Raw genomic sequence first — 22,365 nt, 5'->3', positions numbered from 1 at the left:
AGACGTGATCGCTGGCTGGACTCGAATCAACTGTGCGCTACTGTTGACAACGCGCCGCTATTTATACCCAAGATCGATCCCCGGCAACGCCCACGCCCTCTCTGAAACCGGGCCTCTCTCCGGCGAGTGATTCGTCGCACGTTTCATCAGATATCTGTAATTTAGTTTTTGCGATGTGGATGTCAGCCTAAAATATGCGAATTGCTTATGCGTGACGCCCATTGTCAACGAAACACGACGGTTTATTTCTCTTTACAACCAAAAAATTTTAAGTGGAATTCTGTATTCCCATTCGAGAGAGCAGTGTTGAAGTAGTCCGTGGCGATATTCATTTCGTGATGTGTGTTAACAGAGACGGCAAAATAAGGAGAATATCAAGTGATTGGGTAGCGACTGGCTATCTCTGATACTTGGCGGTAGTAGGCAAGCAGCGTGGCGCGACTCGGCGCACGATACGAGAAGGGGCGCTTAGTGCCCGTCAAATGCTCGCTGATGTTTATCGACTGCATTAGAGACTGGTGAAGAGTGAGCCATTGTACTATCGCAGACCGGAGCAATATCACCTTGAGAAGATTTTCACTGATCGGACTGGAGTATGATTTCCCACATACCAATAATTACTTTAATTTACGAGGGTCGTCCAGTAAGTAACGCCTCACATTTTTTAAAAGCCATTAATATATATAGACAAACGTCAATGTTTCTGCTTCACATTTGATGTTTGTTCTGTGTGCCCGTGAATTTTCGAACCGTTCTGGCAGATGACAGAGCCGTAGTACAGCGTGAAAATGACGTCTACATATGGCTCACGTTACAAGCAGCGTGCTGTTATTGAATTCTTGAGTGCAGAAAAAGGAATCGTGGTGAACATTCATAAACGTTTGTGTGCAGTGCATGGCGATGCTGCAGTTGATAGGAGTACAGTTGCCGGTCTGAGTGGCCGAGCGGTTCTAGGCGCTACAGTCTGGAACTACGCGACCGCTCCGGTCGCAGGTTCGAATCCTGCCTAGGGCATGGATGTGTGTAATGTCCTTAGGCTAGTTAGGTTTAAGTAGTTCTAAGTTCTAGGGGACTGATGACCTCAGAAGTTAAGTCCCATAGTGCTCAGAGTCATTTGAACCATTTTGAACCAGGAGTACAGTTGGGCGATGGGTACAGAAAGCTACAGCCTCAGGAAATGCGGAAACAGAGCTCAATGATTAAAAAAAAAAAAATTGTTCAAACGGCTCTGAGCACTATGGGACTTAACTTCTGAGGTCATCAGTCCCTTAGACTTAGGACTACTTAAACCTAACTAACCTAAGGACATCACACACATCCATGCCCGAGGCAGGATTCGAACCTGCGACCTAGCGGTCGCGCGATTCCAGACTGAAGCGCCTGGAACCACTCGGCCACTCCGGCCGGCAGCTCCATGATCAGCCACGCTCGGGGCGTTCTGTCACAGCCACTACTCCAGACATGCTGCATCGTGCGGGTGCCATTATTCGTGCCGACCGGCGCATCACATCTCGACAATTGGCTCTACAGCTGTCGGTCAGCATTGGAAGTACGTCTGCAATGATCGAGACTCTCGGATATTCAAAGAGGTGCTCACGATGGGTTCCACGAATGCTCACAGCAGACCACAAGATTCAAAGAAAGGCCATTTCATCTGAGCTGTTGGAGCGTTTTGAGACCGAGAGAGAGGCCTTTCTGTCACCGATCGTTACGGGGGACGAAAGCTGGGTGCAATACTTTGCGCCGGAAACAAAAAGGCAGTCCATGGAGTGGCATTAACCTCATTCACCACAAAAGAAGAAATTGAAGACAACCAAGGGAGGGGGGGGAGGTAAGGGGGCGCCATGGGGGCTATAGCCCCCCCTCCCCTTCCCCCAATAGAGTATCATATTACACAGGGTAAAATGACTTCAGAAAACAGCGAATATATTACTTCAACAGATTCAATCTTTTTTTATTTATAATTATGTAGCAGTATAGGTTGCAATGTATTTCAAACACATTTTAACAAATGAATAAGAGCGGCAAATAGTTTACTATCTAAACCAATAAATATAATTTAAATTAAAATGTGCGTCTTATTATTTATTAATACACATTGGATTTATATTAATTTATCACATACAATAATCGAGAAAGCTAAATATGCCAGGTACGTCTACCAACACTTAAATTGCTAACCCCAGACAAAATCTTCAAAACCGCCGGACACCTGGGTCAAATGGCATTATTTTCCCGGGCACACACATTTCTGTAGACGCGTTGCAGTGCTGGCGACGCCCAAGATTTTCGCACCATATTACCACTTGAAGGTCTTATTTCTGCATACCGTCTAAAATACAATGAGGATGAAGTGATTCAGGCATCCGAGAAATATGAACAGTTTTTGGAGAGTTCTTCGCTTTTAATGAAAGGAGAGCTGAAACTAGGGAAGAAAAAGTGGATTGATGAAAATAAAGACTTGAAACTGCAACTGAAGTTTTAAAGAACTGTGACAAGCTTTTTTCCCAAATGTACATGTTTTACTTAAAATATTTGGGACTATTCCTGTCACCAAAAGCGCTCCTGAATGAAGCTCCTCTACTTTGAGACGAATAAAGACTTATTTGAGTAAACCAATGAGGCAGGTGAGACTAAATGGATTGGCTCTGGCAAATATCCATAAAGAAAGAGATATGGACATTGAAAATATCGTTGACGTATTCAGTAAAAAGAAACAGAGACGAATAAGCATGACAAATTGGGCAGAAGATGGAAACATGTAGTGAATTTTGTTACAGATTTTTTTTTATATTCATGTCAAGTTCAAGCTTTTACATTCATATCATCTTCTGTATCCAGGAAATTAATGACAACTTGCTTCTTGTAAGTTGACCTTTTTTATGGTTTATATAACTTATAAAATCTCCCACGTTAAAATAAGTTTTTCTTACTCTGAACTCCAAAACAATTACCAAAAACTACTTTAAACAACCAAATTTTACCAATTTGTCGGTTGAGGACCCCAACTCTCATTTTGTTAAGCGATATTCCATTCCCTTAAACACCCTTCCCCCCCCCCCCCCCCCCCCAATTAGCCCCCCCCCCTCCCTTGACCGACTTCTAGCATCGCCCATGAAGACAACCCCCTCTGCCGGAGAAGTCATGGTGACAGTCTTCTGGGATTGTGATGGCGTCATTCTCGTGGATGTGATGCCAAGAGGGTCAACCATCAATTCAGAGGCATACATGAAGACCCTGAATAAATTCAAAAACCATTTCCAGCGTGTTCGATACGACAAGAATCCAGCAGAAATCTTGCTCCAACACGATAATGAACGCCCACGCACAAGTCTGAGAACCCGAAAACACGTCGCCAAATTGGGTTGGACATCTTTGCTTCATCCACCCTATAGTCCAGACCAGGCACAATCAGACTTTCATCTGTTTGGGCCGCTTAAATATTCTCTACAGGAAACACACTTTGAAGAGGACGAAGGTGTCAGTCATGCAGTGAAAACATGGCTACTCTTATAGGACAAGAGCCTTTACCAGCAGGGAATACATGCTCTTCCACAACGTTGGCGTACGGTCATAACACGTGATGGAGACTACGTAGAAAAATAGAACATGGACAAGACATTTTGATGTATATTATAACAAAATTCTGACTCTTAACAATAAATATGTTCTGAGAAAAAAGATGTATTGCATTACCTATTGAATGACCCTCGTACCATGCTGAAAAAAAAAAACAGTCAGCTCCAGTGTCTTCTGTCAGTCGTCTATACGGTAAACAATTATTCGTCATGTGTTCTTTGCCGAACTCATCCCGTTCCTACTCAGTCGCTGCTGGTGCAATGGATGTACGTCTTGTTTTGCTCTCCCTGTTAATATAAATCGTTAAGCCGAATATCGTAACAGACTAATTTGGACAACTAAAATTCAATCTCAAAAACATTTTCTTTGCAACAAGAAACAAACCGTCATGTTATGTTAACCCTTGGCGTCTAATGTGAAGCATGTAGTTAACAGCATTTCTTTGGATTGAATCAACTTACACATTTAGAAAGCGAACTTACAAATATCTACCCTAACGCTAGAGATAATGCGTCTGACAACTGTTAAGGTAGAGACCTGGTATAATGAGGAGAGTGAAATACAAATCCGGCTGCACGCGCGGTAATATGCATTCTATTTCTTCGCATGTTAGGTGGGAACTGAACACCGTACCGGTACGCTTAGTTTCAGTTATCCTGCAAACGCATAAAAATTTTTAGTTCAACTGGTCTTAAATAGCCCAAGTTAGTTTGCAGCTGCATCCTGTAGACGACCAGAACGTTTAAGTAGTCTGTTACACTGTTGAACACTTCCTTTTCTCGGTAACCATACACCACATCACACTGCGCATACGGTGGTCACAGAATAATGCAAATTTATATACGCATGCGAAGGAAAACGATTCTCAAGCTAGACATGCAAAGAAATTTAACATATTGGTAAGGTATACAAACTCAAAGAACGATAGATTTTTGGTGTTCATAAGGTAACGACTGAAGAAATACTTGTCTTTTCTTGCAGGAAAACTACGCAAGAAGGTTTCTTTTTATTTTCAATCACTGGACGACTACATTCAGATACAGAAGCTAGTAATAAAATGTCGTACTAGGTTCAGGAACGGGAGGTCTGTCCACCAACTATTGATGCCAAGTTGGGCACAAAATTCGTTTGTAATTACTGTGCATGTATTCGTGCTTTTGATTTTAGAGAATATGAAATATTTTAATTCAAACCATGAAGATGGGGCAAAACGCTGAATTCTTGCTGTGTAATTGCAACTTTTGAACATAGCCACGTAAATTAAGTTCGGCGGCACTCAAGTCCCTGGTGGCAGGCAGGATGCTAATAATAGCGGCCTCTTCTTCTTCGCTGGGTGCACTCAGACAAATTACAACCCTGGCCGCAATGCTGTGCGATGGAAAGGCACTTCACATAATTGGCTGAAGATTTGGGGCACAGAACATACTTTGTCACCGAATAGTGACAGGCTGATATCGCGGTTATCGGTCGGGGTTCCGGAAAGAAAGAGCCAGCCATTCCTTCACCAGTATTCAGAAATCAGCTGATGCATTACTATACGCATGCATTCCAAGGACATACCGAATCAGTGCTGGTCGTACTAACTATTAGCAACAAATGGATAATATTAAAACTGTATACAATAATAAGGGGAAAAACATTGTTCCATTCATATTCTCACCTGTCGCTGACGTTATGAGGGCTTGATGATCGTATTAAATAAAAACTTGCTTGCAGAAATGATCGTTCGTGCTTTCATTTAGAACTTACTTCTTTCTTCAGTTACCATGTAGTCTTGAACCAGAAAGATGGTGGTAGTTGTTGGTAGTTCTACAAAGAACTGGATCTCGACTTTCGTTTGTATTTTGCATGCCACTTATCATTAGTTCGTCAGTAGAGCTAAAGACATCACGTGGGCGTTATGCATTTTTAATGGAAGCACAGTTTACCTGGACACTTCGTTGCCGCTGAAGTGACATAGCTAAACGAGAAGTATCAGGAAAATCTAGTTTCCAGGTTATCTGGCTGTGAGCATGCTTAAAAAGGTTACCTAGTAAGACCTCTTATAAACTTGTAATTATGCTGACACACTATGCCACTTGTCAGTTTTTTCGTCGGTAACTGCCAGACATTGGTGTCATTAGAAAATAAATCTGTTTGAGTCCTCAAACTACGTTAAAGACATAGGCTGACCGTTAGTGTTCTAAATGCCTACCATAGAACAGAACAGATGGAAATCAGTATGTGTGGTAGGGCTATATGGAGAGCATGTCAGTGATTCACTTCTCAGTAGATAATCACAGAAACATTTTGTGGTAGGAGAATCACAAATGATAGGGTCGATCAGCATTTCACACGACAAATGCAATGAATATTACAAAGGGACGGCTAGACTGTTAGAGACGAAAACAAACTCAGGCTGTTTAGGGATTCTCTGTGGCTGAATCTGAGGCTTGCTCTTCAACACCAGGACACCTCGATCGAAGCAATACGGGCGCTGCGTATCATTGTAATTGTCTGTTGCATAATACTGGATCACGAAAACTCTTGTTGTCCCCATTTTTTTACTTATGATCGCATTTGGATAACGGGCAAATGAACCAAAATGAGGCCCATGTTCATTCAGAATTTCCTGTAGTCTTTTTGTCATGTTTCCACTAGAGACATTGATACCTCATATTAAGAAGAATAGTGTGTATCAGAAGACAGGAAATTGTCTTAACACCATGATGCACTGCTACTGACAATAGCCGCCATTGGGTTTGAGAGGGATCAGTTAAATAACTTATAAAATGTGTCGTAATAAAAAGACGCCTGAAGAAAGGAGTTAAAGCATCATCGCAAGGAAAGAAACAACAATGAGAAGGTTGCGCGAATGCTCAGAGGCGATAAGACTTATAATAACAGCAATAACAACACATTCCTGTATCTGGCCTGTATAAATAAATGTATCATCGAAACTAGGAACCTATGCGTGACTGAATCTCATGGAATAGACCCATTCTAGACCAAGAGGAGTTTTTTATTCACACAAACCAAATTTGATAGCAGGTACGAGAAAACTACGTTATGAATTATGGGTATTTCTCGATATGTTTCTATTTGCAGTCACGTAACATATCAGACTACGAGGGCTCACTATTTAGACGCACTGATGTTCTCTGAAATCACTGATGACTCACGGTGATTGTTTATGAATTAATTTCTTCCGTTTCCGTCACTTTTCACTATTATTTAATTATCATGACGCATTTCAGCTGCGTGTTGTCATCATCAAGTGCAGTTACACGTACATGAACATTACATTAATCTGAAGTGTGCTGAGATTCATTTGCTGGGTGTGCCAATGAGGTTACGTATCGAAATACAACCCTGTACAAGAAGATACATTTATTTTAATCTGTACTATGTGAGGATTATATGTTTAAATCACACAACATAAAACAAAGATATAGTACGCATTAAAATAAATGTTTTTTAAGTACAGGATTATATTTCGATGTATAACCTCAGGGCACAACCAACAAATAATCCTTATGATACTTATGATTAATGTAACGTAATGCAAATGTAACTATCAAGACCTTCTGATGGCAGCACGCCGCCGAAATGAATCACGCTAGTTAAATATTAGTAAAATGTGAGTGAAGCAGTAGAAATTATTTCATAGAAAAGTCGCAGACCTCAAACATTTCCATATAACATGGATAATTTAAGTCACAGTGATTATGTTTTTAAGGAAGGTGGACTTTCCTTTCCCCCACCATCATGTATTTCTTCATGAGGTACTTCGTTGTTTAAATTCAGTGTCACCTTCAGCTTCTGGGATAATCTATGTATGACACATTTCCGCAGCTGGAGTTATACTTCTTTCCCTTGTGAGTTGTTGATCTCTGCATGCCACTATTTCCTATCTGGTTTGTGCTGCTTTATAACTGTTGATATATATATAGGATCTAACACGTGATGAGGGCGCCCATTATATTTCACAAACCGTTCGAGATATTTCGAAATAATATTTTCAAAAAGTGAAAAAGAACTGAAAAGCTCAGTATTTAGTGGTATAGTTAATACTATTAATTTTTTTATCTGACGAAATATTGAAGATATATGGGAGCATTTTTTTTTTACAAATAGAACGAGGAGAGGTCTTCAATAATAGGAGTACTACATAATGCAATGCATGTTACGTTTGGTATTAAAATTCGACTAAGAAAGATGGTATATGAACCAAATAGGCCGACACAGCACAATTTCAGACCCATCTATGCCTCGCAGGCATGGTATGCCAGAGTAAAGACAGCGCTGTGTGTGTTTTGTTAATGTTTGGTTTCGGAATAGTTTTGGGGGAACTTTCACAAAGCGTCACTTCGCTAAATTTCCTTTATTAAGATCTCACGAATAATATTAAGGAAGGACATATTTCCTTTCAAATGAGACATCGATGTTTCAGTGTTTCCGTTCATAGGAAGTTGCAAGTAAGCTAAAGTAGGAAGGTTAGAATTTAACGTCCGTCAATGTTGAAGACATTAAAGACGAACACCAGCTCGGATTGGACTACAGTAGGGGAAGAATTGGTCAAGGATAATGGTGCTGGTTTTGTCTGGAAGAGAGAATCAGGAATTTTAGCCCCCATCTTTGTGAATCCATTGTTTCAGCCAGAACCCTGCCTCGTTCCGTAAATCTACATTGAGAACATGATGAAATACTCGCCCGGTTACGAATTACCACATAAAACATAAAACATAGTTTCGATATCTTGAAGCGGTTGTGAAATATGAGAGATGTCCCCTCTACCTGAGACTCACTGTATATAACAAACAGGTTCCTATGCTTAGAGACTGTGTTTGTAGATAGACTGCTGAGAATTTCAGGCGCTGCGTTTAAAGAATGCAGCGTGGTGAAATTCTCCCAGGAAGGTTCCACATACGAAGTTCGTCACACACTCATGTCCATAAGTCAAGGGGTCTTCGAGAACCACGAAACCACAATGGCTGATGGGTAATCCGTGCGGACTGATGTGTGGTGGGATAACACGGAATAACTTGACACGCAAGGTGCAACAGTAGGAGACTGCTCAGTGTGGCTACGGCAGTCCGTGTCATCTGCAGACATACTCCACAGTACGTGGCTGACGCGATTTCCTACTTCTACCAATTCACCTATTGAGCGAGAGAAAAGTGACTCTCTGCACACGTTTGTACGCGCCCGGATCTATCTTATCGTATTCTCATGATCTCTCCCCGAGATATACGCTGGTGCAACATAACAGTTCTGCAGTCTGCCACGAATACTAGTTTTCCAATTTGTCCAACTGGGTTTCCAGAGAACTACGTCACCTCTCTTCGAAACATTTATGTAAGATTCAAGAGCATCTTTGTCACACTTTCGAGTAGGTTATACCAACTTCTTTACGATCGAATCAGCACGTTGCTGAATAAAATCGATGTCTGACGTCGCACTTACTTGATAAAGGATCCAAACGCTGGAGCAATGCTCTAGAATTGCTCGCACGAGCGACCTGTATGCGACTTCGTTTACAGATGCACTGCACTTTCCCAGAACCGATTCAAGATATCTAAGTCTTCCATTCGTCTTGCTTGGTGCTCATTTTAAGTATTAAACCTATTCCATTCTTAGAATTACACCTGAATATTTAAATGACATGACGTACTCAAGATGTTAGCGTCTACGTTTTAATAGTCTCAACTGTTTTTTCTCTCTCTTTTTTTCTCCCTTGGGTGTACTGATCTGCATGTTTGAGGGTTCGGAACACCAAACTCGAGTCGTAGTGAAGCAGGGTGGCACAGGTAAGTCAGTAGGATGACATTATGCACGGCCAGATTAGTGGTGGGCTAGAGGTCGACCTAAGTCTCCGCGATGTGGGCTAGGAGTTATATGTCACCCGTAGCATCGTTTCGTAGCTGTGAAGAAGATTCATCGACTGTACATGCACGCTCAACCACAAACTACAACCCATTGCCACTTTTTCTAAGAGTTCCCTAAAACATGCGACTAGTACAGTACCTGCTCTGCAGTCTGGCGCTAGACTGTGTAGGGAGAGTCTGCTCTGTGACCTGCCATCTCGCGACTTTGTGAATGTGTTCTTTTGGCTACCATGTGTATACCGAAGAACAGTAAGTAGTGTTCTGTTCACGGACTAATCGTCTCCGGACGACGGTTCTTGACGTCTGTTTGTCTGGCACTCCTGGGACACCCTACAACGCAGCCAAAATTGTGCAAAGTGGTCGTTATGGGGGTGTCGGTGTATTAGTCCGATGTTTCAGAAAGTGTTGAAGCGTTATAAACTATTTCTTTTTGTTGCTGGTTTCATCCCCGTTTAACTGAAGAATAAATGTGTTGCAGATTAGGCCATACATTGTCACCCAGGACGTTTGATGCCACAGTTACACCGAGGCTCAGAACGTCTTCACAGAAAAGTATGGTTAGGATGCACCAGACAAGTTCACCATCAGGCGGCTGTACTAAAAAAGGAAGGAAAGAAGCTTAGAACTCAACGTCCCGTCGACGACGAGGTCATTAGGGACGAAGCACATCTTGGAATTGGGGAAGTATCGGGAAAGAAGTCGCTCCTTTGAATCACCCATGCATTTGTCTTAATCAATTTTGGGAAATCATTGGAATCTTGATGACTGGACGAGGATATGAATCACCGCCCTCCAGAATACGAATCGAGCGTGTTATCAATGTGCCGCCTCGCTCGGTGGCTCTACGAGTTTCAGAAGACAGGAACTCGTAGCAGATGCAGCCAAACGTGATCTACAGACAGTGTTAACACTAGGAAAGTTCATCGAGATGCAAGCTGCATATTCCTTGAGTCCTACGAAGTCTGTATGTCGGCTTTTACAGCCAGTCTGGTTTCTCCATTGGCAATGCCTACACGGCGCTGGGCGAGCGTTTAAGTAATTGGTGCTGTTGATGAGTCGTTACCTGAAGACTATGGAAGATGAGCGGCATTCTGTAAGTGGTTCATATCATCTGTATCGCTAGGTGTGCAACTCGATGATCGGTCTGGTCTGACTACGCGTGGTTCCACGTTGATTTGCAGTATATGTGAGTTACGTGAGTGCAAAACACGCACGAATTTGGGGTAGATAAACCCATATCATCTACAGTAGTCACCTCCACACGGAAAAAAGGGGGCGTTTGTTTTGCAGTGTCACGTTGGCAAATCTTGTTCACAATCGTTGATGGCACAGTGAACAGTGAGTGTTAGACTCATATGGTACAAGAACTTGTAAATCAGATACACTTGGTTTCAGCCGGGCAGTGTTACGACATTGCTGAGTCAGTGTTATAATCAACAAGTGATTTCGTAGAGGTTGTGGCCTCTTCGATCTTCTGATTTATCTTCATCTGTCTTTCCTTGTGGGGATACCTCACATACGGAGGTTATAAAACTCACCGTCACACCATTCCCGACCTATAGAAAAAAGTTGGACGATATGGTGCTGTAGTTCCTCAACAAGCGATGCAACGTTTGTCTAAGAACATACAACGTTGTACTCCGCTGTGTAATTTTACATGTTGCCTTCACATCACCTGTGCGATTGTGGCAAGACGACAAAGAACATTCGAAGCGTGGAAACTGTAAACGTTCTAAGTGCTACTTTTTTTCAAAAACATGTTTCCAGTGAGATTGTGTTTTCGGCACTCTGTTGCAATACCTAGACTTGTTCCATGTGTCAAACCATAGAGAAAGTGTTTCAAATATTCATTATTAGAAGGTGCATGATCTTCGTACCAAGCAGTGGTTCCAAGTGCCATGCTCAGACGTCCTCCATTTCCCCTGGGTTTGTTTGAAGAGATAGCACAAAAGTTTTCAGCTGCGACAGACATTTTACAATTACAGAGAAACGAAGAAAGGTAAGCGAGGCTCTTGTCCACGAGATTTACACAAGATTTAGTCAGCTAATCCTATGAATCCATGGCATGTAATGCCAATGCATACAACTGACTTCTTTGATTTTAGAGATGCTGTCGAAACATTTGATGTCAATGCAAAGTGTCTCATACTTATCCACCTCAAATAGCTATTAATAATTCTTAACTCTGAAGCAGAAGAGTAAAAAACGACGATGTTTTCAAAAGAGGAAAGGCATTAGCAAATGTATGCCATACCGTACTTCATCTGAAAGACCAGTTATGTTTATCAGTTGCAAAACAGAAAGACCATTTGACGGTGTAGCCTCAACGGCACAGGGAGTTTTTTTTAGTAAACTTTGCGACATCTGCTCCCAAGACTGGAGTTGTTTAAGAAACAGAAGTCAATATTGAGATATTTTTTATAAATTTAATTTTTTCAACTTCTTAAAATTGAAAAAATCTTTTTCGAAAACTCTTTCGATTGCTTACATCGCGTGCATACAGTGTGATTCCTTGAGGATGTCACAAACTTTTAGGGACGATGGAGAAGGGAAACATATCAATTTGAGGTAAGGGACCCTGGTCCGGAAACGATCGTGCCGAAAGTTAGAAGCGAACATCGTTCTGTTACCTTTGAGACAGAAATAAATTTTCTGGTACTCTTGTTGCGAAGATTGTAGGGTAGGTAACTTTCATAGGTGGTAGTACGAACCACAATAAATATGGGATCTAAAATGCATTCCTTAGGAGCTATGAGTACTTGTTCATCTTCGCAACTGTGAAACACATCTATTCTACCGAACAAGTGCCCATAGCTCTTGAGGCATGAAATTTAGAACCCATATTTACTTAGACTTTTTTTCTTGGTTTGGTCCATTTCACCTCTTCCTAAAATATGGAAACCAAAGAGCTTGTAGTAGAAGAGATGTGTCTCACAATAGTGAAGATGAACAAGCGCTTGTAGCTCTTAAAATATGGGTTTTAGAGCTCATGTTTACTAGACTTTTTTTCTTGCTTTGGCCCATGCTACCACCTCTGAAAGTTGCCTACCTTACAATCTTAGCAATAACACCACCGGTACATATATTTCGCTATCGGGGATATTAGAACGATTTTCGCATATAAATTTCGACCTGGTCGTTCCCGGATCAGGGTCACTTACCTCAATCTGATAATTTAATTTACCCATCATCCATGAAAGTTTGTAACATCATCACTGCACCACCCTGCATATGGAAATAGAAATATGATGACTAAAGTAGTTCCTGCTTTCAGCGTAACCATCCTCAGACTATACTCTTACGAGACGCAAGTTTAACAAATATTGGGTGTACCATTTGCAACGATATCATGCATAAGAGACAAGATCATTGAAAACTTTTTTGGTTGTAACAGCTCAACAGAAATGTGACTGGTTCTGCAACATGGGTGATAAAATTGTAGTCAAATTTTCAGTTATGTTTTGGCTATGAATAGCCATACCGTACTTCATCTGAAAGACCTGCCATGTTTATCAGTTGCAAAACAGAAACACCTATTGATGGTGTAGCCATTTCTTCCTCAACGGTACAGGGAGTTTTTTTAGTAAACTTTGCGAAATATGCTCCCAAGACTGGAGTTGTTTGAGAAACAGAAGTCAATATTAAGGTATTTTTTTATAAATTTAACTTTTTCAACTTCTGAAAATTGTAAAATTTTTTTTCAAAACTCTTTCTATTGCCTAGTCAAGTTGAATAGTCAAGTTAGCCGAACTGGACACACAGACGTTTTATTTTGTTATCATCAAGTTTCACCGTGTCACGATGACGTTTTGACACCCGTGGTGTAGAACAAGTCTTATTTTTGTTGTGCTGTTACAACCAAAAATTTTTCTTCAGTAAATTTTCCTCTTATACAAGCGCAGGTTATTGCACGATAAGATTATTACTGATACATCCAGGAGTTTTTCAACTTGCAGCTCATAAGAGCATGATCTGAGGATGGTTGCATTGGCAGCTGAAACTAGTTTAGTTATCATATTTTAATTTCTGTAAATGTAAGCGACCTAGGCAAATAAAAGATTTTTCAAAACAATTTTTTTTTTAATTTCAAGCAATTACATATGATCATCGCTTTCTCATTCCCCGAAAATTTCAGGCGTTACTAATGTTACTCTCATGTAAAAATGTGAAAGAAATGACATACTGTTTTTGCTGACTATAATTCTACTAGCAAGAATTATTACTGCTGTATTTCTGTACTTGTGTTATCACAAATAAAACGTGGTGGCTCCATATTAATGTCACTTAGAATAAAAACTTTCTTATTGATAATCGGAACCATCCAGTTCCCTGGTATGGCACCTGGAACGCAGTTAATAAATCACTTTCGCACCTAGAACGTATTCCGCTTCCAGTCTTCATGTGGACGCATACACTTACAACACTTCACACTTTGCAAATGAGAGATGCCAAAAATCGTTAAGCATTCCAGTTAAGCGGCTAAATTTATAATTCGGCGGTCCCCTATTCAAAATATCGCCCATCACCTTCTACAGCCCGTATTGACTATCTTAATGGCACTGGCCCATAGTCAGGCTTCCAGTTTACCTAATATCCGTATCACGGGATGCAATGTTGCCAGGGCACCTTTAAACCGTCAGCGGTCAAGTTGTTTCGTGGATCTCGAGAAGTCGGTGACTAATTGACATGAGTGTGTGTGTGTGTGTGTGTGTGTGTGTGTGTGTGTGTTTGTGTGTAGGACAACTGGAAGTGAACATATTTGAGACGACGAGCACAGCAGGCTGCCAGTGAAGTAAGTCGGCTACTTACGCGCCACTGGGCTGACGGGTGGGAGATGGCGCCAGAAGCACTTACCAGCTAGCGGCTCTGCAGAGCAAGCGGCCGGAAAGCGGCGCATACTGACCCTGGCGCGGTCCACCGGAACGGCAGAGTCCAGAGAGTCGTCCGACGCGGCCAGGAACTCATGCGTGCGGTACGCTAGCTCGGGGTGTTTCTTGCGGCGTGGAAGCGCCGGCTCGACGTTCCCGCCTGCAACACAACACACAGCACTCAGTTAGTGTCGAGCGCACCGGAGCGGAGCATCGCGGTATGGGCAAGATAGACGGATTAGCAGTACAGTCGATCGCAACAGTCAGTTGAAACTTCCTGGCAGATCTGAACTGTGCCCATACTAGAACTGTAACTTGCAAACTGGTCCTTGGGGCAAACCGACTGAGCAGTCCAATCACGACTCACGATCCGCCCTCAGATCTGCATTTCTGCCAGTTCCTCTCTCTTCGTTTCCAAACTTCGCAGAAGCTCTCCTGCATAACCTGCTGGAAAAGACCTTGACGTCTACCGCTAAGTCTAAATTTGCCAGGAAGTTTCAAAAGAGCACACGCAGCTCTGCAGGGTGAAACACACTGAAGCGCCAAAGAAACTGGTATAGGTATGCTTATTCAAATATAGAGATATATAAACAGGCAAAATACGACGCTGCGGTCGGCAACGTCTATATGAGACAACAAATGTCTGGCGCAGTTGTTAGATCGGTTACTGCTGCTACAATGGCAGGTTATCAAGATTTAAGTGGGTTTGAACATGGTGTTATAGTCGGCGCACGAGCGATGGGTCACAGCATCTCCGACGTAGCGATGAAGTGGGGATCTTCCCATACGACCCTTTCACGAGTGTACCGTGAATATCAGAAATCGGGTAAAACATCAAATCTCCGACATCGCTGCGGCCGGAAACAGAACCTGCAAGAACGGGACCATCGACGACTAAAGTGAATCGTTCAACGTGACAGAAGTGCAACGCTTCAGCAAACTGCTGCAGATTTCAGTGCTAGGCCATCCACAAGTGTCAGAGTACGAACCATTCAACGAAACAACATCGATATGGGCTTTCGGAGCCGAAGAAAAAAGCTTTACACCTAGCCTGAGCCCGTCAACACCGACATTGGACTGTTGATGAGTGGGAACATGTTGCTTGGTAGGACGAGTCTCGTTGCAAATTTTATTGAGCGGATGGAAGTGTACGGGTATGGAGAAAACCTCATAAATCTATGGACCCTGCATGTTATCATGGGACTGTTCAAGCTGGTGGAGGTTCTGTAATGATGTGGGGCGTGTGCAATTGGAGTGATGTGGGACCCGTGATACGTCTAAATACGACTCTGACAGATTTTGATCACCTGCATCCATTCATGTCCATTGTGGATCCCGAAGGACTTTTGCAATTCCAGAAGAACAATGGGACAACCCACACGTCCATAATTGCTACAGACTGGCTCCAGCAACATTCTTCTGAGTTTGAACACTTCCGCTGGTCACCAAACTCCCCATACATGAACATTATTGGGCATATCTGGGAGGCCTTGCAACGTGCTGTTTAGAAGATATCTCCACCCCCTCGTATTCTTACGGATTTATGGACAGCCTTGCAGTGTTAATGGTTTCAATTCCCTCCAGCACTACTTCAGAGATTAGTCGAATCCATGCCACGTCGTGTTGCGGCATTACTGCGTACTCGCCGAGGACTTACACAATATTAGGCAGGTGTACCAGTTTTTTTGGCGCTGCAGTGTATTTAGTCTGGAGTCAACACCTACGCTGTAGCTAGTCATTTCTCTGCAGTTTCCTTTTTAGTCAAATGTTCGAGCGGAGCAAAAATAAGACTCACAACGAAGAGTGGGAAATGAACAAATGAGAAAAAAAACTGACCAACGAGAGGTATGGTTTTACATAAAAGGGTTCATTTGCTTAAAGGTAATAATGGTAATCAAGAAAAAATAATTAGTGGTTTACGAGAAAATGGAAATATTTCAGTAACAGCTGCTCCTAGATATGTAAATGAAGTACCAAAATCTTCATGTCTTCAAGACCTAGATACTATGCGGAAAAAATTGCACTGTTGTGATATTCGATTTTTATAATGGTTTCCTCCGAATTAAGTACCAAATTTAGGATACTTCGAGAACAGTAGACACTAGAAAGACAAAGGAGTTTAAAAAATTTGGCTGTTCAAGGTGTAGCTATTTCGAGCACAAGAAGTTACATTTGTGTGACATTTATCTATATATATGGTTTCCTTCGAATCAAGTACTAAATTCAGGACATTCAAAGAATAGAAGAGGCTAGGAAAACAAATGAGGTGTCAATAAGTTAATGCTTTCTGAACAAATCTCGAAAATAAAATGATTAAAATATCAGTCAAATGTTTTACAGAAAGATTCTTCTAAATTTAAGAAATAAAAGAGGTTACACAAACATCTTAAGAGCCTTTGAATTATTCTCGAAATCATGTACAGGAAATGAGGTATCTCAAATGTTTCTCTAATCTATTTTGTCTCTTACTTTTAGACAAATCTCTTCACAAAACATTTTCCGTTGTTTTTTTCATTTGCGGGAGTATTAATCCAGCAAGGCATGGAGGAAAGCGTCTTTGAAGGTTAGAAATTAGGCGTGAGGTATCCCACTGAAGTGCATCTGTGTGAAGGGTTCGTGAGTCGTGTCTCAGTAGTTCAGAAGATAAAAGCATTTCCTGCGAAAGGCAAGATGCTGGATTCAAGTTCCAGTCCGGCACGTAGTTACAACCTTCCACAAAGCTTAGAAACATCGTAAACTCCTCTGCAGAGTAAAAAACTCGTTCTGGTATCAGGTTCTTAGATGATCCGTCCACAGTTCATTTATGCAGTGATGTTTCACACGCCATCTTAACACAAAGGGATAAACAATTAAAAAGTTAATTGGTTCATAGATACAGCCATGTCACTACAGACAAATTTAGCTGACAAATTATTTATGTGTTGTCAATAAAGCTGTTGTTTGTGTAAACGAATTTATAAAGAAGAAGTTAACCAATAACGTAAAAGAATACTGGTACACTTTATAATTTTATTTATTCGTGTTGCCTCACAAGTCACTGTCTACACTAAATTATACACCCACCTATCCCCTCCCCCTCCCCCCCCCCCCTGGCCACACACACACACACACACACACACACACACACACACACACACACACACACACACACAAGAATGACGATACTTCTGCTTTTGTATTACCTCCTTCTTGTTTTACCATCTCTCTGCACAAAAAGCCCTTGTAAGGATGCCTCCACATGTGAGCGAGTGTTGAGATCAGGGCAGTGGAAGGAGGTTAGTGTATTATCCGTCGCAAATCTTGAGCGTTAGATTTTACAGAGCGGTGCACCATATTTTTATTGTATGCTTTAGAATAACATAGGTGTTTGTTACAAATGTATATTAATCTTTCAGTAGTCCCTGCTGTGTGTAATGAAACAAAACGAGATTTCCCCTTGAACTCTGGTAAAAACAACTACACCATTGGCAAGAAAATTTCAAGCACCGAGAAGACGCCTATCAGACTCTCTTTGGTGGAAGGCGATAAGAAAAATGAAAGCAGGACAGTCATAAACTGAAAAGGCCAGATGGCTTAATGTAAATCGATCCGTTGTTTTGCGGGTGTGGCGACACTATATAGAGACTGAAACTGTATCGCAAATACAGGGGCACTTCTTTTGTACGTGCTCTTTTAGAATACTGCTAATCGGTGTGGGATCCTTACGAGATAGGATTGACGGAGTACATCGAAAAAGTTCAAAGAAGGGTAGCACGTTTTGTATTATAGCGGAATAGGGGAAAGAGTGTCACTGAAATGATACAGGATTTGGGATGGACATCATTAAAACAAATCCATTTTTCCTTGCACAGCAATCTTCTCACGAAATTCTAATCAACAAATTTCTCCTCCTAATGCGAAAATATTTTGTTGACGCCGACCTACATAGGAAGAAGCGATCACCATCATAAAATAAAGGAAATCAGAGCTCTTACGGAAAGATATAGGTGTTCGTTCTTTCTTCGCGCTATACGATATTGGAATAATTGAGAATTGTGAAGGTTGTTGGATGAACCATCTGCCGTACACTTAAATGTGATTTTCAGAGTATCCATGTAGATGTAGAAGAATAAATGACGAGTAATGTTACATTAGTCAGTTGTTGACAATCACTAATACTGTGTTGTATCATATTCTTAGGTGACGATTAAATAATGCTACCAAATGGGTCTTCCATTATTAATCGACATACGTTACATGTCTTTTCTCCGGAAAAAAGGTAGCGTAACTTTTTGTAAACGCGAAAGTAATAACGATGGTAATATGTATGGAACCATTAAAACAGTAATGATTCTCATAAAACCAGTACTGGAGTGGAAGAACGACGGACATTGTCTATGTGTTTTAGTTACATGAAAGAAATAAAAGTAATAGAAACGGTGTAATAATAATAGTTGCTGCTGAAGGTTGCAGGCTGTTGCAGAAGCCAACACTAATTAAGAAAAACATAATAAGAATAAGCAGCAAACAAAAGCAAGAAGAGAGGGAAAATAAAGGAAACGAATAAAAGGAAAATAAAAGGACGAAAGCTAACGAGTAGGAAGAACAGGAAAGGGGAGATAGCGAAACGAAAATGGGAGCGAGGTAATGAGGAAAAAATGAGGTTTTCACTGCTGGATAGGAGGAGCCGGTAGCGTTGCCTGCAGCGAGAGATTACTGGAGAGATAACAAGGACTCCAGCTGCCTTTCAGTGCAGCCCGGCATTTGATTTCGCTTAGATTACTAGGTACTCCGTCCCACAGGCCTGTGACAGCATTAGAGAAGCAGTTGCAGGAAGTCTTATTTCATGCAGGCGTACAAAGACTTTATCGCAATGTTGAGTGTATTTGCAGCTAGACGATAGGCATCTGTTGAAAGAAGATAGAGTTCTGAGGAGACACTCCAGTATCCGACACGCATGCAGTGTAGATACAGCACTAAACAGTTTGTACGCTTTTTAGTGACTTCTTTTGCTTCTTCATAATAATCCCCCCTACCCTCTCTTTGAACGCAACAAACCTGATCGGACCCACCTCGACGTTCACACTAAGGTCTTGGATCCTTCCATTTATGGCACATACACAAACATCTAAACCAGCACCTACCCCTCCATCTAAACCAGCACCTACCCCTCCCTGTGTGGTATCTGTCCTAACATCTCCTCTGACGATCAGCCCCTGTACCTTAGTCAACCCTATCTCACCAATTTAATAATTGTAAATAATAATTGTAAATGGATTTGTAATAATTGTAAATGAAACAAAAGAAAAATTTGATGTAGGTATGAAAATCCATGGAGAAGAAATAAAAACTTTGAGGTTTGCCGATGACATTGTAATTCTGTCAGAGAAAGCAAAGGACTTAGAAGAGCAGTTGGCCATTGGCAACACATAGTGACAATGTACACATAATTGAATAAACAAATACAGAAATGCATATTTACAAGAATAAAAAGCTTAACTGTTACAGTTTTGTACATAATGTTTTAAAAATTGAATTGAATTGAATTGTAAAATAATTAAAAGTGTCTTGGCTTACAATTCACACCAATTCTGAAATATCTTCATCAGCAAGACATATTTATAATCTACGTACACCATTAAAACCTACAGATTGTGACCAGTACTCTTGATGAAGTTAATTATCACTTTATATAGAAGAGCGTCTTTAGTACACAAAAGAGAAGAAGCTGATTGAGGAAGATGGTAACCCATACTCAGCAATGTCTTCAGAAAGACCAACCGTTCACGGTCAAAGTAGGGGCACATAAATAAGATGTGGTTGACATCAGCTTCCGACTCCGCATCACACTCACATGCTGGTGAACTGTAAACGTTGATCCGATGTAGATGTTGTGGGAAAGAGACATGATTGAAGCGGAGTCTTACGATGGTAGAAATCGTGGATCGGTCCAGATGTGTCCTCATGAACCACGGCTGTGAAGGAATCCGAGATTGTAGCACTGCGTAATAACCGCCTTTTGTCTGTTGAGAAACGTTCCACATTTCCTGCCATTGTTGTCTTGCGTGATCCTTGACTTCACGTAAGTAGTCTGTATAAGGAAAGTGCAGATCCAGGACGGTGCCTAAGGTTGCCGCTTGTTTCGCTAATGCATCAACTTCATCATTATAGAGGATATAAGATGAACATCAACAAAAGCAAAACGAGGATAATGGAATGTAGTCGAATTAAGTCTGGTGATGCTGAGGGAATTAGATTAGGAAATGAGACGCTTGAGGTAGTAAAGGAGTTTTGCTATTTGGGGAGCAAAATAACTGATGATGGTCGAAGTAGAGAGGATGTAAAATGTAGACTGGCAATGGCAAGGAAATCGTTTCTGAAGAAGAGAAATTTGTTAACATCGAGTATAGATTTAAGTGTCAGGAAGTCGTTTCTGAAAGTATTTGTATGGAGTGTAGCCATGTATGGAAGTGAAACATGGACGATAAATAGTTTGGACAAGAACAGAATAGAAGCTTTCGAAATGTGGTGCTACAGAAGAATGCTGAAGATTAGATGGGTAGATCACATAACTAATGAGGAGGTAGTGTATAGAATTGGGGAGAAGAGAAGTTTGTGGCACAACTTGACAAGAAGAAGGGACCGGTTGGTAGGACATGTGCTGAGGCATCAGGGGATCACAAATTTAGCATTGGAGGGCAGTGTGGAGGGTAAAAATCGTGGAGGGAGACCAAGAGATAATACACTAAGCAGACTCAGAAGGATGGAAATTCTCTCTGGATTCCAGCGGCTATCTGATTTGGTGAAGGCTGCCGGTCTTGCTTACGAGATGAAGGCAGAGCTCACCATCTGCAGCATCGTTGACAGAACCGACTGCGGACCTTTGGTGCAGAGCCGGGTGGAGGGTCTGAATCAGAGGCTCAGACGGTTTTGCGACCGTGTTGGCTGCAGATTCCTTGACTTGCGCCATAGGGTGGTGGGGTTTCGGGTTCCGCTGAATAGGTCAGGAGTTCACTAAACTCAGCTGGCGGCTATACGGGTAGCGGAGGCTGTGTGGCGTGGACTGGGCGGTTTTTTAGGTTAGAAGGCCTCGGGAAAGTACGGGGTGGGCTGCAATCTCAAAGGGTGCATGGCAAATACAGGTGGATCAAGGAACAGTCGGAATTGTATTTGTAAATTGCTGTAGTTGTGCTGGGAAAGTCCCTGAGCTTCAAGCGCTAATAGAAAGCACAGAAGCTGAAATCGTTATAGGTACAGAAAGCTGACTAAAGCCTGAAATAAGTTCTGCAGAAATTTTTACGAAGTCTCAGACAGTGTTAAGGAAAGATAGAGTAGGCAAAATTGGTGGTGGAGTGTTTGTGTCTGTCAGTAGTGGTTTATCTTGTAGTGAAGTCGAAGTAGATACTCTGTGCGAATTGGTATGGGTGGAGGTTATACTTAACAGCCGAACTAAGTTAATAATTGGCTCCTTCTACCGACCCCCAGACTCCGATGATATAGCTGCGGAACAGTTCAGAGAAAATTTGAGTCTCGTAACAAATAAATACCCCACTCATACGGTTATAGTTGGTGGGGACTTCAACCTTCCCTCGATATGTTGGCAAAAATACTTGTTCAAAACCGGTGGTAGGCAGAAAACATCTACCGAGATTGTCCTAAATGCTTTCTCCGAAAATTATTTCGAGCAGTTAGTCCACGAACCCACGCGAATTGTAAATGGTTGCGAAAACACACTTGACCTCTTAGCCACAAACAATCCAGAGCTGATAGAGAGCATCGTGACTGATACAAGGATTAGTGATCACAAGGTCGTTGTAGCTAGGCTCAATACCGTTTCTTCCAAATCCACCAGAAACAAACGCAAAATAATTTTATTTAAAAAAGCGGATAAAGTGTCACTAGAAGCCTTCCTAAGAGACAATCTCCATTCCTTCCGAACTGACTATGCAAATGTAGACGAGATGTGGCTCAAATTCAAAGATATAGTAGCAACAGCAATTGAGAGATTCATACCTCATAAATTGGTAAGAGGTGGAACTGATCCCCCGTGGTACACAAAACAGGTCCGAACT

General features: G+C 41.6%; 1 protein-coding gene across 1 annotated transcript in view; it reads right to left on the bottom strand.

Moving 5' to 3' along the window:
- The window catches only part of LOC126249251 (titin-like), a 640,870-nt gene that overhangs the window by 511,393 nt on the left and 107,112 nt on the right, over positions 1-22,365 (bottom strand). The window contains exon 3 of the mRNA XM_049950908.1: positions 14,350-14,474. Within this exon, the coding sequence (XP_049806865.1) occupies positions 14,350-14,474 (125 nt within the window). The remainder of the gene's footprint in view (positions 1-14,349; positions 14,475-22,365) is intronic.

This window comes from Schistocerca nitens, chromosome 3 (assembly GCF_023898315.1).
Source record: "Schistocerca nitens isolate TAMUIC-IGC-003100 chromosome 3, iqSchNite1.1, whole genome shotgun sequence".
NCBI lineage: Eukaryota > Metazoa > Arthropoda > Insecta > Orthoptera > Acrididae > Schistocerca > Schistocerca nitens.
This window is presented reverse-complemented; position numbering and strand designations above follow the sequence as displayed.